The 19,318-nt window shown below is 40.2% G+C and overlaps 2 protein-coding genes across 2 annotated transcripts; both read left to right on the forward strand.

Moving 5' to 3' along the window:
- The first annotated feature begins 10,157 nt into the window (after positions 1-10,157).
- On the forward strand, positions 10,158-11,072 carry LOC148944754 (protein CFDP2-like). Its single transcript, XM_089100019.1, has one exon. It carries the CDS (start codon positions 10,158-10,160, stop codon positions 11,070-11,072), a length of 915 nt encoding a protein of 304 aa, XP_088956145.1.
- A 5,154-nt stretch (positions 11,073-16,226) lies between these two features.
- LOC148944755 (uncharacterized) lies at positions 16,227-16,784 on the forward strand. The gene has a single exon (XM_089100020.1). It carries the CDS (start codon positions 16,227-16,229, stop codon positions 16,782-16,784), a length of 558 nt encoding a protein of 185 aa, XP_088956146.1.
- Positions 16,785-19,318: the final 2,534 nt, after the last annotated feature.

Here is a 19,318-nt window from a genome sequence, read left to right on the forward strand (position 1 = left end):
AAAAGTTCCCTGAACAAAAATCAGCATGCAACAAGTTCCATGAATAAAATCAGTTTCGCGAGGAGAAAAAAATAATGTAAAAAATTCACGAAGAGAAAAATCAGCATGCAACAACTTTCATGAACAAAAAATTAGCATGCTACAAGTTCCACGAATAAAAATCAGCATGCTAAAAATATCTTCAAGGTGATGATGTGATGTCAGAGGGTGCCTCAGAAAAGTAATAATGTTGCACTGCGGCGTGAATTGCTTGAAATATCACGTTCTGGCAATGAAATGCCGAGTTCCGGTGTTCAAATAATAAAAAAACACTGTTTAATTTAGTTTCAGAAGCTTATTTTCGGTGGGAAAAGGTTGAAAATATCCAAGGGGTGATGTGGGAGGGGTTGCCACGTGGATGTCAGGGGGAAGGCGTGTGATGCTATGGTGGTTTGATGTGTTTTGTGGAGCATCATGAAAGGCTTTGGTCTTGAAAACTTGAATCAGTGGGTTGAAGCATAATTTTTAACAAGAAATGTGTGAAAATGTCTTGGAGGTGATGATGTGATTCAGAGGGTGCCGCAGAGTAGTTATGGTGTAGCACCGTGGGTGAATTGCTTGGAATATCACGTTCTTGCAATGAAATGCCAAGTCCCGCTGTTCAAATAATAAAAAAAGTCTTTAATATAGATTCAGAAGCTTATTTTCAGTGGGAAAATATTGAAAATGTCCTAAGGTTGATAAGGGGGGGGGGGGGTACCGTGTGGACGGCAGGGGGCAGGTGAATAATTCTATGGTGGTGTGATGTGTTTTATGGATCATCTTGAAAACTTGAATCAATGGGTTGAAGCTTAATTTTTAACAAGAAATTTCTGAATATGTCTTGGAGGTGATGATGTGATGTTAGAGGGTGCCGCAGAGCAGTAATAGTTTGGTACTGTGGCGTAATTTGCTTGTAGTATCACGTTCTAGCAATGAAATGCCAATTTGCCGCTGTTCAAATAAAAAACAGTTTTTAATTTAGATTCATAAGCTTTCAGAGGGAAAAGGTTGAAAATGACCTACTGGTGATGAGGGGGGGGGGGGTATCACGTGGATGGCAGGGGGCAGGTGCGTAATGCCATGGTGGTGTGATGTATTTTGATGAGCATCATGAAAGGCTTGGCTTGCAAAAGCTTAGAATCACCGGATTGAATGTCTCATTAACAAAAAAAATGTCTGAAAAATGTCTTGGGGGTGACAAGAAAATCTTATTCAAATGCGCATATTGTCAAGGTGTGTGAATATCCGTAGGATTCGCTCAAAGAAAACGTCGCGTTTTCTTTAATATTTCTCGGAAATACCTCAATATGGCCTAAATTTGCCTCTAGTATAAACACTGCCCCTCGGGAAATGATTGTTAGGATTTATTTTTCTTTAATACATAGTTCTTTTTACTTTTATTTTATTCTTCATATGCTTTTCCACGTTTTGTTTTTTTGCTTGCCGTCTTTTTTAACTGCGTTTTCAGTGTTTTAATAGTGTTGTAAATTTGTTTTAATTAATACAAATTTTATTTACAAAGATTGGTGTTTTTAGATCAAATGTTAATATTCAATACGTAATCGTTGACACAATTTAAGCATCTTGTAGTCCCCTCTCGCCTTTTTTACTACACAAGCAGGTGATAATTCCTTTCTAGTAATCGATTAACCTCCCACATGTCAATTATCACAGGTGTATGGAATACCTAATCGTCGTTCTAGCATACGTGAAAAATGGGAACTCTCCTTGCGTACAATGGGCATTTCTAGCATATATTAGCGAGAACAAAATATTGGAAATAGCCTGTTGGACCTGGCATCTGGGGCGTTGTTCTATTGGATAGAAATTGATCTTTCGAGTCCTACCAAGGGAAAACAGCTAAAGAAAAAACGTCTTGAAAGAAAGAAAAAAAAGCCTTGAAAGAAAGAAAAAAGACATGCTTTGAAAGAAAGAAAAAAAAAGAAACGCATTGAACCTCTCGACGAAAAATAAAATTTAAAAAAGGGCTATTTGACATTGATTTGCGCGCTGCCATTAGGTAAGATGTGCGCTGTTATTATGCAACACCCACACAGGCGCTGTCATTACATAAGACCCACGTGTGCGTCGTCATTACATAAGACCAAGGAAAAATAAAATCTCAAAAAAGTATTATGCGATGTAAGCAAATAGTTATAATTAGAACGCTTACTTTTCTTCAATAATAATGAAATTTTACTTCTAGCCAATACAAGAACAAGGATTGATCTTTGATTTCTGATTGTGAATAATAATGTTGAATTTTGATTATAATTATATAACTAATAACAATACTAAAATTCTCTTCTTTTACAATAAAATCTTTTTCTCTATACCTGTGTTATCTGGTCTATTTTATTACGATGTTAGGATTTTGTCAAGGTATCTCTCTCACTTGGTTCTTTTCTTTTATTCGAGGCTTAATTAGGGGTAGTCGGGTCTCATGGCTAAATTTGGACATGGATTCATCGCCAAGAACCCCTCCCCCTCTTACAGTGACAGTGATGTTTGCACTGCCATTACGTAAGATGCGCGCTGTCATTAAACAACACCCACGTGTGTGCCGTGCTCAGTTACAAGCGAGGATTCCCTATGGGTCCCTGAAGTCTAGCTTGTCACGCACGATTGCATAATCCATATTACATAGCAACCAAAATATAAAAATTGTCGTCACACCTGGTTACGGAAACCAGGGTGTCAAGGGAATCTCGCCACCTGTGTCATGGAAACAGGGACCGATTGAATTCTAGGATTCCTTTAAAATCTTGGGTGTTGTGGGAATCTTGCCACCTGTATTCCTTCTAATACTGAAGCAATATTGCGTCATCCATATTACACCTGACCATTTAAAACGGGGTGTGTCTTCCTTGGCGTCACGGGAATCTTGCTATGAGGCTTCCAGAATCCATGTGTCTTCTGTAAATCCGATTGCGTCTTCCATATTACAAAGGTAAACATTGATGTAACACCTGCATCGCTTAGAAAATTAATAACATCTTGAGGGGGTCGCCATTCATCGTCAAGGAAGAAAGGAATAGTGCTTATGGGTCTCGTGGAAGTGCCTATGGTGTTACTACTACAGTCCAACGACTATATAACAAACACTTCAGGATCAAAATCGGAGGAACTAAGGGTTGTAACTTGTGCCCCGGGGACATATAAGGTTTAATTGAAATTGTGGCCACATAAACTTCAGAGGGAGAACCTTCGTTTCAAGAGTCAAAAGTGAACGGAGGGCATATACCCCCCCTACACACGCCCTCCTTTCCCCAAACACATTTAATCAGAATTTTGAGATAGCCATTTTGTTTTAAACAGTATAACAATCAGATAAAAAACTTCAGGATTAACTAACTCCCCCCCCCCTCGATCTAGGGGGAAGGGTTGTAATTTATGCCCGGGGTATATAACATTTTTATAGAAAAGGTAAACTTCGGAGGGGACTGAAACGATTAGAAATCTTTTGGAAACTAGCCCTCCCCCTCCCCACCAACCGTCTTTCCCCCAAATGCATCCGATTGAATTTTTGAGATTTTCATTCTGTCCAAAATAGACCAAAGATCAAATAACAAAAACTCAGAGGTTTACACAACCCCCCAGAACCCGAGGGCAAGTGTTGTAAATTATGCCTCGAGGTATATAAGTTTTTTTTATGGAAGAAATAATCGTATAATTTTCATCGGTGACTCATTCTATTGGAAATTGAAATTTCAAGTTCCCTTTCTAAGCGCCAATTACGCAGTAGGTTTTTGATTTTTACAATGAAAGAAGGCGGAAAATTCAAACTCTTGTTTGTGTTTTTTTTCGTTTTAAGCTTGATTTGGATTTTCAATTCAAACTCTACTCGTTTTAAGATTTATTTATTCATTTATATTAGTACCTGTTGTCTGCTTTTTTGCTACGAATGTTTATTTAATTCCTGTTAGTTTTGGGTTTCAATTATTCTTTAATAGTAATTTCTGGTCGTTTTGAGTTTGAGGTATTGTAGGTTTATGTTTATTCTGATCTTGTGTTTAATATGGCCTATATTTTTCTTTAAAAATTCTTTTTTGGAAAGTGTTTTTTTCTAATTAATTTAATAAACGTCTAGTCGGCCTGTTTTCCATAATTAATTAATCAAAACTTTCCGAAAAATAAGTTTTTCAAAGAAAAGTAAAGGCCATTTTAAACTTAAGCTCAACAGATACAAATACCTTTTAAAATTCAAACTAGAAACGACCAGAAATTACTATTAAAGAATAAATGAAACCCAAAACGAACAGAAATTAAATAAACAATCATAGCAAAAAACATACAATAAGTAATAATATAAAGGAGTAAAGGAGTTTTTGTTATATGATCTTTGAACTATTTTTAACAAAATGGCTACCTCAAATTTTTTATCAGATGGATTTGGGGAAACAGGGCTTGAGGGAGGGAGCTAGTTGCCCTCCGATCACTTTTGATTCTTAAAAAGGGCACTAGAGCTCTCGATTTCCAACTGAATGAGCCCCCTTTGAAGTTATACGACGACCCCTTCTATATGAAGTGCCTTTGGGAAAAAATAAATGGAGTTTGGGAGGAGGCTAGCTGCCCTCCGATCACTTTCGACTCTTAAAAATGGAATTACAACTTTTAATTTCCAATCAAATGAGCCCTCTATGAAGTTTATACGAGCATCCCTTCCATAACAACCATATATACCCCCAAGGCATAACTTACAACGCCTACCCCCGGACCCTGGGGGCTGTGTCGACACCTGATTTTCTGTTATCTGAACTTTGAACTATTTTTAACAAAATGTCTGTCTCAAAATTGTTATCTGATGCATTTAGGGCGTGGAGGGGGGGGGGGTAGTTGTCCTCCGATCTCTTTTTACTCTTACAGAGTGAACGAAAAAATTCTATTTCCAATCATATGAGTCCTCTTCAAAGTTAATACGAGCATCCCTTCCATAAGAATTATATAGGCCCCCAAAGCATTGCTTACAACGTCTACCCCTAGGCCCTGGGGGGTTGTGTTGACACAGGAGTTTTTGTTATCTGACCTTTGAACTATTTTTTAATGAAATGGCTATTTTAAAAATTTTATCGGATGGGCTTGGGAAAAGAGCGGTGTGGGCGGGGGGGGGGGCTAGTTGCACTCGGATATCTTTTGACTCCTAAAAAGTGAACTTAAATTTTTAATTTCCAATCAAATGAGCCCTCTCTGAAGTTTATACGAGCATCCCTTTCATAAGAACCATATACGACCCCAGGACAACACTTACAACGCCTACCCTCCAGGCCCCGGAGGTTGTGTTAATACCCGAGTTTTTGTTATCTAATATTTGAACAATCTTCAAAAAACTGGCTATCTCAAAATTTGTAGTGGATGGGTTTGGGGAAAAAGGGCGTGAGGGGGGGGGATAGTTGCCCTTAAATCTCTTGACTCTTAAAAGTGAACTAGAACTTTTAATTTCCAATCAAATGAGCCCTCTATGAAGCTTTTAGGAGCATCCCTTTTATAATAATTATACATGCCCTTTTGGCGTAACTTAGAACGCCTTCCCCTGGGCCCTGGGGGGGGGGGTGTATTGACAAAGGAGTTATCCTTATCCGACCTTTGAACTATTTTTAACAAAATGTCTATCTCAAAATTTTCATCGCATGGGTTTGGAAAAAGAAGGCATGTGGGGGGGGGGGTAGTTGCTCTCAATCTCTTTTGATTATTAAAAAGTGAGCTCGAACTCTCAATTTCCAATCAAATGAGCCCTCTCTGAAGTTATACGAGCATCCCTTTCATAAGAACCATATATGTCCCAGGGCACAACTTACAATGCCTGCACTCGGGCCCCTGGGGGGCTGTGTCGAAACCTGAGTTTTTGTTATCTGACTTTTGAACAATTTTTAACTTAAGATGGCTATCTCAAAATTTTTATCGGATGTATTTAGGGGGAAAAGGGGCGTTGGGGGGGGGGGGCTAGTTGCCCTCCAATCTCTTTTGACTCTCAAAGACTGAACTAGAACTTTCGATTTCTAATCAAATGAGCCCTCTCCGGTTTTATGAGGATCCCTTCCATAAGAACCATATATTTCCCCAGGGCACAACTTACAACGCCTGCCCTCGGGCCTTGGGAGGCTGTGTTGACCCTGGAGTTTTCGTTATGTGGTCTTTGAACTATTTTTAAGAAAATGGCTATCTCAAAGTTCTTAGTGGATGGGTTTGAGGAAAAAAGAGCGTAGAGGGGGGGGGGCTAGGTGCCCTTCAATCTCGTTTTACTCTTAAAAAGTGAACTTGATCTTTCAATTTCCAATCAAATAAGCCCTCTTTGAAGTTTGTACGAGTAACCCTTCTATAAGAACCATATATGCCCCCAGGGCATAACTTACAACGCCTGCCCCCGTGCCCTTGGGGGTTGTGTCGACACCGGAGTTTTTGTTATACAATCTTTGCACTATTTTTAAAAAAATAACTATCTCAAAATTTTTATTGGATGCATTTGGGAAAAAGGGCGTGGGGGGGGGGGGGGACTGATTACCCTCCGATATCTTTTGACGTTTAAAAAGTGAACTAGAACTTTCAATTTCCAATCAAATCAGCCCTCTCTGAAGTTTATACGAGTATTCCTTCCATAACAACCATATATGCCCCCAGGGCATAACTTATAACCCTAGCCCTGAAGACTGAAGTTAGTTGCCTTCCAATCACTTTCGAATATTAAAAAGGACACTAGCCATTTAAGTTTCGCTTTCTAGAAAAACCTTATATCCCCCCAGGGCATAACTTACAACCCTTGCCCTGAGGGATGTGTGTGTGTGGGGGGGGGGGGTGGTTATTCCCCCAGGGCATAACTTACAACCCTTGCCTGCTCAAAGGTATGATTCCCAGAACTTTCAACGACGTTGAACAAAATGGCTATCTCAAAATTTTGATTGGATGTGTTTGGGGAGATGTTGGGCTTGGAAGGGGTGTTAGTTGCCTTCCAATCACTTTCGACAATTAAAAATGGCCCAAGCCATTTAAATTTTTAATCGAAAGAGCTCTTTTTGAAGTTTCTACGACAACACTTTCTATAAAAACCTTATGTGCCCTCAGGTCATAACTTACAACCCTTGCCCCGAGGGCTGTGGGGGGGGGTTCTCATCCTCAAAGACCTAATCTCCAGAATTTTCAACCACGTTGAACAAAATGGCTATCTCAAAATTTTGATTGGATGTGTTTAGGGGGAATGTGTTGGGGTGGGCGTGAGATAGGGGCTAGTTGCCCTCCGATTACTTTTGACTGTTAAAAAGGGCACTAGCCCTTTGAATTTCAAATCGAATGAGCCCTTTTTGAAGTTTCTACGACAAAGCTTTCTATAAAAGGCTTACATGCCCCCAGGGCATAACTTACAACCCTTGCCCTGAAGGCTGTGGGTAGAGTGTCCTCCTCAGAAACATAATTTCTATGGAAATAAATAACGTAGAACAAAATGGCTATCTCAAAATTTTGATTGGATGTGTTTGGGGAAATGGTGGTCGTGAATTGGGTGTTAGTTGCCTTCCAATCAGTTTTTACCCTTAAAAACGGCATTACAATTCTCTACTTCCAATCGAATAAGCCCCCTCCGAAGTTTATATGACGACCCCTTCCATACGAAGTGCCTCTGGAAAAAAATAGTAATAATAAATAATAAAACACTGGAGCCGTATGGCCTTTACTATAGGCAATGCTATAGCGTTTCCTCTGATTCTCTGTTGTAGTTTCCATAATTTTGTTACTAAAGTATAATATTTTCATCATATTGTGATACACTTCATTGTGATTAACCTAACTTCACATCTTTGGTCTGGTCGCTTTTACACGTAAGTACTATTTATTTAAGTTTGAAAAAAAAAATTAAAACACGAAACAACACGAGCCAAAATTTAGCACTTATCGAAGTGGTTTGAAAAATATGTATATTTTTTTTACTGTCAGATGCTCTAAGTTATTTTTTGGAATTAATGCCTGTTTTTTGGAACATACAAAGTTTTGGAACACACAAAGAACATACTTTACGTCGCAGACGTAAAACAATGTAACCAAAACATACCTTGTTATCAAAGGAAAGTAATTTCTCTTTTTCTCTTTGTTTAAGTTACATGAATTTGTTATAATTATATCTATTTGGAGGGTGCCAGGAAAGTTATGACCCTAATCACAAGGGACAATGTCAATAAAATCTTTCAAAAAAGCACTGTCATAGTCAGTAGTGCACTAAGTCTTAGCGAATAGCTCCCAGGAAGTGTAGAAGGTCTACAGCTCCCCTCAAAAATGTATAAAAATAACATGGAAAAGCAAGCACTTTTGGCCAAGTACGGTTTAAGAAAAAAACATTTTGTGCTGTTGATCCCCCTCCCTTCCCCCCCCCCCCCCCAAAAAAAAAATAAATCCTGTCCCCTAAAGTAAAATCCTATTTTCTGAAGCAGGCATTATAAACGAATCATCTTTTTTTAGAAATATCTCGGCCAAGGATGAAGAGAACTACTTGAGGGCATTAGCCAGGAGATATATATGTTTTAAATAATATGTATTTATTTTGAATTCTGGAAATAACTACACGCTAGAGCTTTATTCATTTTAGACAAACTGCAAGCAACTGGTAAAATATTTCGGATTATCCCTATTTTAATAGGAGTATAGTTCCGATTGCTCCCAAATCTGTCACCATCGTTATAAATCGTCATTAAAAATATTATATTTGTTTATTTTATTTTTCAATATTTCTATATATTATTTTAATAAATCAGTAAGACATATAATAAGAGGAAATTCAAATGTCCTTCAAAAATTGTTTTTTTCGTGTTTTAGACGTAAAAAGGGTCTCTGCTACAGAAATTGTTAATAGCATTGGTAAGGAAATTTCTCTTTCACCTTAAAACTCTGAAGGATAAAATTATTCATTGATTTTTAGTACCAAATTCAAAATCTCAAAGAATAAAAACAAAACTTGCAAATTTCTTCGTTTACGAAATATAAACGACTTTCTGGGTTTTCAGTTTTACATCAGTTTCTTCTATGTCTTGTTTAGTTTTAAATTATGCCTGTTTTAAAGTTTCAAAACGTTGTTTTAAATATGTGCTTACCTGTGAAAATGTTATTTTTAAAGTTAACGGAGAATTTCTTTTTCAGTGACATCTTAGTAACAAATTATTGTTGGTTAAGAATTCAATTTTAACCAGCTAACGGAACATTGTTAGTAGCAGTTACAACGGGGAGGAAGTTTATATAATTTGAGTAACCGATAATGAATGTGACGGAAAGGGAGATTTGTAGGAATTACCCCCACGGTGGTACCAACCTTAAATACGGCCAGTTTGGCTGGGGTAACTGAAAAGGTGTTACGGGACATTTTTTATTTATTTAGATTCAGAGCCGACCCGTCAAACTATGCAGGCTATGAAATGGTTCAGTCTGTTTGCTTCTATTTTATTTGGTCATCAGGATTCGTAGAAATTTAAGCCTTTCTAACACACGCAATGGTTTTTTTCATGGCTGTAATAGTTTAAGATTATTCATTTGATATCAAATTATTTTTGCGACATCTTGGATTTGCGAAAAAATTGCCTCGCAAAAACAAACGGTTCTCAATAGCAACAAAAAAAAGAAGAAAAGTCGGTACTTGTTAATTAAACGAAACACACTCAAGAATTACGCTATGTAAGGTCTGTTGAAAAACCGGTTTGCCTAATGATTAATCCCAATGAAGTAGCTGAGTACCTACTGAGTCACCTTCTCAGTAGGGGCCCTCCCCAGGCCACTCAGCACGTCCCCAGGTGGCGGATAGGGAAACGTCCTACAGATATGTAGGGTACCTTCATAAAGGGAGGTTCGGACCAAAGGGGAACCTATCCCCTGGGGGTCCAAAATTGAAACTAGGGTACCCCCACCCAGGGTCATAGAAACAGGCGGAGGAGGAAGAAGGCCCCTTTGACGCACACTGGGCAGAGCCCATCGACGTGTGGACACGTCCCACTAGTTGCGAACCTTCTTCCAGCAATGGGTTAAATTGTATGGTACTGCAGGAGACCATCGGAAGGATCCTCTCCAGGAGGACAACTGCGAAAGGGCGGAAGATCCAGGATTGGACAACGGCCTCTGCAATTGCAAGGGTCTGGGGAGCCTTTGTTCAAGCCAATTCCCATGGAACACCAATGGATACTGAAGATCAAATGCAAAGAGATACTACTACTACGGCATTCACGGTAGCCGACACGGACCAGGTCAGGGTGGTGCCTGGCCCGACAAGTATGCAAGCCACACGATCAAGAAAACATTTACATATTGGCGCGTGGAATGTTCGCAGCTGCAAGCTGGAATCCACGCAACTGCTCCTTGCAAGGGAGCTACAGAAGTATAAAATCAACGTTTGTTGTCTGTCAGAAGCGAGACTGAATAATGTTCTGTCTAAAAAGTTGAACGTTTCCGAATCTGACTCATTCCAGTTCTACAACTCGGGTCCCAAGGATGGTTCCTGCCAACAAGGAGTTGGGTTCCTTATAGACGATCCTACTGCACCATGCGTTACCTCTTGGGAGCCAGTGTCACCAAGGATCGCCATGATTAGATTGAGAGGCCACATTAGCCACATAACCATAATCGCTGTGTACGCTCCGATAAGGGATAGCAGTGACGCGGTCAAAGATGCCTTTTATTATGACCTACAACGGATCATCGACAAGGCACCAAGGCGTGATATGCTCTTTGTCGCTGGAGACTGGAATGCCCAGCTTGGCAGAGTAAACCCCGACACAGCAGCAGTTATTGGCCGCCACACCGTTGGTAATAGATGCATCAATGGAGAAAGGCTCTTACAGCTAGCCGGATACAAGAACCTATGCGTCACAAACACTCTCTCTGAGCCCAAGAGACTCCACCTCGTAACATGGCGTTCGAACGACGGCGCAACAACAGCTCAGATTGACCACATCTTAGTCAGCAGAAGATGGAGGAGGTCCTGTATAGATGCCCGGGTATACAGAGGAGCAGACACAGGATCGTTAAATGGATCTGATCACTATCTCCTCACTTGCAAAGTCCGTCACCGCCTTAGTAGACAGAAGCGATAGAAGGCAGGGAAGCACTTCGATGTGTCGAAACTAAGATTCCCGGAAATTAAAGCCGACTTCGAGTTAAAGCTAAGCAACCGGTTCAAAGCTTTGAACCGTCTTTCTGACGTCAACGAAGAATGGACGGAGATAAAAATTGCGACACAAGACGTAGCTGAAGAGGTGGTTGGTCACAAAAAATGAAAACACCGATCCTGGATCTCTGACCACACCATAGAACTAGTCGAGAAGAAGCGACCCCTCGGGGAGGTGCATAAGAACCCTTAAAACTAGCCAGCAAAGCAGTTAAACAGTCACTGAAACGGGACAGAGAATAGATACTGGATACTCGTCAGATCTGGCGAATGAATTGGAACAAGCGTCCAAGAACCACAACAGCAGGAAAATGTTCAAACTCCTAAAAGAAGCGACAGGAAAAGCTCCTGTAGCGGTTGACATACTGAAAGATAAGTCCGGAGAACTCATCCGAACAGAAGAAGGACGCATGGAACGCTGGCGAGAGCATTTTTCTGAGCTACTAAACCCTGTCATACCCCCGTGCGATTTACCTGCCTTCTTGAGTGCTGATAGACAGCCTTACCCAATAAACCTCGATCCACCAAGTATTACGGACGTACAAAAAGCACTGAATTGCATGAAAAACAATAAAACTCCAGGAGAGGATGGGATCCCTTCTGAAATGTTCAAGTCCTCACCAACTCTACTATGCCACCTAACCGACCTGTTTGTCCAGGTATTGACGATAAAGATCTTCCCAAAAGACTGAGGTATCAGTCCCCGTTCGCTATACAAAAAAGGAGATAAGGCCATTTGCGGATACTATAGAGGTATCTCCCTGATCGACCATGCCATGAGGATCTTCTGCGTCATTCTTCTGAAAAGCTAATGTTGAAGTGAATCAATAAATTAGGCTAGATATTAGTTTTACATTAGTTTTACAAGCTAATGTTGAAGTGAATCAATAAATTAGGCTAGACATTAATTTTATATTAGTTTTACCAGCTAGAGTTGAAGTGAATCAATAAATTAGGCTAGATATTAGTTTTACATTAGTTTTACAAGCTAATGTTGAAGTGAATCAATAAATTAGGCTAGATATTAGTTTTACATTAGTTTTGCAAGCTAATGTTGAAGTTAATCAATAATTTAGACCAGACATTAATCTTACATTAGTTGTACAAGCTAATGTTGAAGTGAATAAATAGATTAGGCTAGATATTAGTTGGTCTCCCCCAAACAATTCAGTGTGTCCCCAGTTGGCCATAGGGGAACGCCCTACTGATATGTAGGGTACCTCCACAAAAGGCCCAGACAAAGGAGGGACCTTATCCTTGGGGATCAATAATAGAAACTGGGGTACCCTCACCCAGGGTCATACATACAGGCAGAGGAGGAAGAAGGCCCCTGAAATGTACACTCAAAAGGGCCCACTGGTTTGTCCACAAGTCCCAGGAGATACAAACCGTCTCCCAGTAATGGGTTAAATTGCATGGTGATGCAGAACACCATCGCGGGAGGATCCTCTATAGGAGGACAACTGCGGCAGGGCGTAAGATCCAGGTCTATGGAAAACGGCCTCTGCAAAGGGCTGACTCGACCCTATCGGGGTACCTGCAAGACTGGGGACCTTGCGGTCAACTCTATTCCTACTTGAGGAGTGGCGCCCCTCGAGGAAATCATAGCCTAGTAAACAACATAGCATTCGCACGGGATTCTGACTAATGGATAATTCTTCTGGGCTTGGTATGTTTTGACGGGCGTTTTTGGGCTGAGAAACCTCTTCCTAGCTAATTTATCTATTATGGGCTGCCTCCCCATAGTACCATAATATTTGTAGGCATGAATATATAATGAGTCTGAGGTAATAGGCTTGAGATTATCTGTGCAGGATTTCGACTCTTGTTGATAGAAGAGCAGCGCCAGGTGCTGAAAACCATGTTGTGACCAAGATGGGCCCAGGATTGTACAAAGCCCCCATTCATGGAGTTCCCAGGGACTTCTTGCTGTCCGGTTCTAGGCTGGCTTAAGCACTTCGGTGTAGACTTGAGAAGATATGTGATCCGTGTCCTGCACTGGTATCCGGAATCATTGCTTTTCCTGAGGCGAAAATAATTTCAATCATTTAAAGAACATGAAAATTGGAGCTTGGAATGTTACGACGTTAAAAATGACTATCGTATCGACATTTTGACTGACGAATTCAGACGATTCGAACTGAATTTATTAGGTTTTTTAGAAACTCATATCCCAGGGGTAGGAAGCAAGAAATTAGGTGATATAGAATTTGTTTACTCAGGCAGGAAGGATGGGGTATATAAACAGGGAGTAGGGCTAATGATGAATAAAGAAGCTGCTAAGTCGTGTTTAGGCTGGAAAGGTATTAATAATAGAATACTACTTGCTCATTTTATGACAAAAAAGTTCAGGGTATCAGTTATATTATTATATGCCCCTTTAGAACCGACTGACGGAGATACTAGTGACTCAGATGAATTTTATTTACAGTTACAGGATCGAATAGACAGGGTCCCAGGTAGAAATATGATGTTTTTACTGGGAGATTTAACGCCCAGGTTGGTAGAAATAGGGATAGATGATATCCTAGCCTAGGTAAATTTGGTGTAGGAAAAGAAAAGAGTAATGGATACAGACTTTTGCAATTTCGTAGGTATAACAATCTGGGTATAACCAATACGGTGTTTGGTCATAAAATGGTTTGGTCAAAAAGTTAACATGGTATTCACGTGATAGTAAGACAGCGAACCTTACTGATTATGTTATTGTAAACCGAAGACTAGCAGGATCAATACAAGATACTAGGGTATATAGGAGTGCCGTTATTGATGTTAAGAGTAAATATCACCATCTAGTAGTGTCAAGGGTTAATTTAAAGTTGAAGTATCAGAAGGGTAACTACCTCCCGGGAAGTTATGATGCTGGTAGACTCCAGGATAAGAATTTGAGAGAAACTTTCCAGGAACAGTTGAATACTAAACTTTAGAGTTTAAAATTTGATAATGTGGAAGATGGTTGGAATAATTTTAGAAAAATAATCCGTAAAGTTGCTGAAGTTTTTTTAGTAAAGACAGTTAGGACTGTGGCTAAGCATATTAGTGTAAAGTCCATATTTTCGATACGAAGGAGAAAGGACTTGCACGAGAATTATCTGAGAGATAGATCATATGAAAACCAAAGGAATGTAAAGAAAGTGGAGAAAGAATTAAAATATGAACTAAGGAGGTGAGAAATGGAGGCCATGGATAAAATTGCCGAGGATCTGGAAGATGCAGCTAGACGGCATAATAGTAAAATATTGTACTAGCCTGTTAACAAATTGAGAGGGAGTTGTCAACCCGGACTTGGCTCAGTTAGAGGTAGGAATGGGGCCGCAATTAACGATAAGGAAAAAACTAAGGAGAGATGGGTCGAAGTTATTGGGAATTAGTTCCACTGAGAAAGACCTGCAGTAAAATGCATGAAGAGAAATGAAAGTTTGCCAAATCTCGGCTGTGAAGGAAGATTAATATTTTGGGGAGGAACCAGTGATGGTGCTAAAATGGCTAAATAATAATGAGGCTCCGGGTACTTATAGGGTGGTTAATGAGTTTCTTAAATATGGCAGCTCTGTGGTTAGAAATAAGTTACTGAAGATTATGAATATGATTTTTCAAAGAGGGAAAGTACCTAACGATTTTGGGAAAACCCTAATTAAGCCACATTATAAGAAAGGTGATAAAAGTGATTGTGGTAATTATCGAGGCATTAGTCTGGTCTCTGTAAGTAGTAAATTACTTGTGCCTGAGTTTTCAAACACCTTTGGTCCTCAGTTTTATAGATTATGAGCAAGCGTTCGATTCTGTTGATAGAAGAGCTTTAGTAAAAATTTTATCCTTGTATGGCATACCAGACCAATACATTAAAGTGATTAGTGCTATGTACGAGAATAACACTGCTGTGGTTAAGGTAGGAAATGAGTTTAGCAGCTGGTTTTATATTAAATCAGGAGTTAAGCAGGGTTGTGTTCTATCTCCCTTTTATGGATTATTTTGATGGACTTTGTCTTAAGGAGCACAGGAAAGGCAATGGGAGACCACTGAATCAAATGGGGAGGAAAAAGCCTCCTGGACTTAGATTATGCTGATGATTTAAGTATTCTAGATGAAAGTGTGAGCAAAATTAATGAAGTTTTAGAGGTTTTGCGAGTTCAGGGTGCTAGAATAGGTTTGAAAATTAATGTTAAAAATACTAAGTCACTAAGGCCAGGAATAAGTGAAGATGAAGAGGTGACGTTGGATAATGAAAAAATTCATCGGGTGGGCAGCTTCCCTTACCTTGGTAGAATTACTAGTAAAGATGGTTGGAGCAGTGAAGATGTCAAAAGTAGAATAGCCAAGGCTCAGGGTGTTTTTTCGCAGTTAAAAAAAGTTTGGAAGAATAGGAAGATAAATCTGCAAACCATGATTAGAATATTAGAAGCTACAGTGATGACAGTGGTCAAATATGGCTCTGAAGCATGGGCGCTCCGAAAAGTGGGTGAAGATTTTCTAGATGTTTTCCAGAGAAATTGCTTAAGGATTGTTTTGGGTACCCGGCTGACTGACCTTATTTCAAACAAAAGGCTATACGAAAAATGTGGTTCAATACCGCTCTCTAGGGCTATAATGAAAGAAAGGTTGAGGTGGCTAGGGCACGTTGTGCGGATGAAGGATGACAGATTGCCGAAGATTGTTCTTTTCAGTCAACCGTCCAGGGCTAATCGGAAAGCAGGTCGTCCTCGTCGTCCTCGTCTGGGGTTGGAGGACGTCATAAATAAAGATTTAAAGGAAATGGGAACTTCATGGGCGGTCGTAAAAAGGGAAGCTTTGAATAGATTGGGATGGAGGAGGAGCGTGAGTAGCTGTGTTGGCCTCAGGCGGCTAGGTGCTGCGGTGAGTTGTTAGTAGCAGTAGTAGTAGTAGATTCAAAGACACACGTGAAAAGTTAACTCGTCCTGAACAAGTTGGCTTTAGACGAGGCAGAGGCTGTCCAGAGCAGATATTGACGATTCGTCTCATCCTTCTGCAGTACAGCAGGTTTGCTATACCCCTTCTCATTGCCTTTATTGACTTTGTAGATGCCTTTCATTCCCTCACCAGGGAGGAGCTATAGAGAATTATGGCTGAAGACGGTATGCCACAAGATATAATTCAGATACTCCAAAGTGTGTATAAGGACACTGAAACTTACATCCATGTTTCTGATAATTACACCCCTAAGTTTCCAGTTGAGTTTGATGTAAAACACAGATGCCCTCTGTCACGTATACTATTCAACTGCGCGATAGATCGGATCATAAATAATGCAATGAGAAACCATAGCGGAATAGTGTTCGGACAAATATTTGGTTTCCTCCAGTCCCTAACAGATTTGGACTGCGCAGACGACGTGGCTGAGCTCGACACCACCGCCGACAGCTTGCAAGGCATGATCGACGATGCCTCTGAGGTCTCAAAGCGCATCAGAATGACCATCAGTGGCGCAAATACTAAAGTACTGGCTCTCAACCAACCCACTCCTTGCCAGGTTACCCTTGATGGAAAGAATATAGAAAACCTCGAAGAGTTCAAATATCTGGGCTCCATCATAAAACCAGGTCACATAGCTGAACGGGATATCTCGACCCGCGAAGCAAAAGCCGGGCAAGTCTTTACTAACCTGAGTAAAGCACTATGACCAGACGGGAGATCTTAACCAAAACAAAAGTCAGAATCTATGTTGCAACTGTTCGAGCACTACTACTTTATGCTTGCGAGACATGGCCAATCAAGGCTGAAGACACGAGCGCTTTGGATGTGTTCGACCACCACTGCCTTCGTTATATCCTCCGCATTAAGGGACAGGACTTCCAATAGTGAAGTAAGGAGTCACCGTGGCCAATTTGAAGAGCTATCGCTTATCATTAAAAAACGTCGCCTGAAGCTCCTCGGCCACACATTGCGCCTTTCCGAAAGCACGATATGTCGAGACGTCCTTGTCTGCGAACCAGCCCCCTCCTGGAAACGTAAACCAGGAGGAAAAAGGAAGAACCTGTGGCAAAAATACAAGGAGGACCTGGAACCGTGGGGAGGATTCAGGAGACACGGTCGGAGATGGGGCAAAGACTGGCTGAAGATCGCCGGAGAAGCTGCAGCCGACAGGTCCAAGTCGTCGTCAGAAGTCATTCCAAGATCCTTTGGTGCCGGGCAGGACAGTTCATCGTCTGGTTCCTGCCGAAAGTAAAGTAAGAAAGTAAGTAATCCCAATGAAATATTCATTAATATGATAAAAATGTGATACTTTATCTATATATTTTCAAATTAGGGCGTAGGGGTAAAGTATTTGGACAGTGTGAAGTTAAAAAACAATTGTTACTTCATAACATGCAGAATAATTCAAGCTAATATTTTGCACGCAAACCCGCTATACTTCACACACACCCCTTCTAATGTTCAAATATATAGCTCCAATTATATGCAAGTCCAATGCATTCTGTCACCCGTCACTTGTCTTTGAGGCTAAGAGACCGGTTTTCTCAGATCTTACAGAGCGTAATTATTGAGTGTGTTTCGTTTAATTAACAAGTACCAAAAAGTCAATTAGGTTCTTTATCACTTGTTCTAAAAAGAAGTTAAATTATAAAGTTATCCATTTTTCCTGGAAGCGTGAATTTTAAAGGAATAATGACAAGTACAAGATGCATGGGTGCCCATAAGCTGAATTTTAGGGGGGCCTACCTGGTCTAATCGGCATTCCCAATGCTATATATAGATCCTGGTGCCGTGCTGGCACATTCTGCGAACTCTGCCGACGAGAGACCCGGTCGGCCGCCACCGAAGTGTTGTAACACTGCCGGTGCACCGCCGTCAGCTGAGGTGGCAGTGGTCCGCACTTGAATTAATTTGAGCCAATTATTTATTGCGTCAACCGCAATGTGGCTAAGGATTTCGATTTCCCTGCTTAGAAATCAAGTGTGGTTTTCAAAATTAAACAAACAAGTGCGCACACAAATAGTTTTCAAGAATTCCTTGTGCTTCCAGGGTGAGTTTTTATTCAGCACTAGTTCTTGTAGCACATCCATTGAATAGACTTCGAACAGACGCCAGATTAAAGTCCAGTTAGGAACTTGAAATTTAAGGACCTCGCTATTTCAAGACACCTTGGTATAGCAAAGAATCAATATTTCTTGAGTCCTCGCCATAGGCATGTGTTTGTAAATACTGAGGTTTTGATTCTGTGACATAGCAGTGTTACCATAGACGGTAGGTTCTGAAAATTCTCAAGTTCCTAACTGTTAAATTCTGAATTTAACATCTTGCCTACTTTTTTTTACTTTCGGCGGGAACCAGTAGATGATCCCTCCTGCCCGGCACCAATGGACGATGGGAAGACTGACGTAGTCCAACACGATCTGTCAGCAGCAGCCTCTTCTGTCTTCTGCAATCTTCAGCCAGTCCTTATCCCAACGACGTCCATGTCGGCGGAAGCCACCCCAAGAATCCAGGTTATTCTTGAATGTCTGCCAGAGATTGAATTTAACATCGACGACATTTAATTTTTTTCCTTATTTGTCATAAAACCACTGGAGGTGTAATAATTAGGAACAGACTAGGAAGTGTCTAATTACAGGACGGGGACCTATTTCAGACATCAACAGAAATGAATGGGAAGGAAACTACAAATGTAGGTCTCCCTAATCACCATCTCAACAGTTATATCTATTATACCACCTGGAAAATTAATTTTTCTCTGCTAAATCTGTCTAAATTTTCTTATAAGTATTTCATCTATTTGAATATTTCACCCATATATAATGGTAACTATTTTAAATTTACAGACAGTTAATAGTAGAGGCCTAATTGCAATTGCAAATTTTTAGCTGGAATCAAATCTTGGAAAACAGGCCTAACCTTGAACAAAAGATCTTAAAATTGAAGTATCTCAGTTATGGACAGATTCAATCACTGACATGTGTTATGAAAAAGAGTAATCATATTTAATAAGGCTTGGCAACAAGATTGTATTCAGCCAATCCCAACTATCTTCATTAGGTCCAAGATAAATAAACTGCTGTCCTTGTTTAGGGAAGATACATTTTTGTCAAAAGCTTCGTACAAGATCACACACTGTCCAAGTACTGGGTGTTTTTGCCCTAAATCCTCTTTCATGTAGTAAATATGATCTACCTGTTCCAGCCACTTTCACACATTACCTCTCTCACCACTCATAGT

This window comes from Artemia sp. Qi Xiang Cuo, chromosome 14, assembly GCF_049724085.1.
Source record: "Artemia sp. Qi Xiang Cuo chromosome 14, ASM4972408v1, whole genome shotgun sequence".
NCBI classification, from domain to species: domain Eukaryota; kingdom Metazoa; phylum Arthropoda; class Branchiopoda; order Anostraca; family Artemiidae; genus Artemia; species Artemia sp. Qi Xiang Cuo.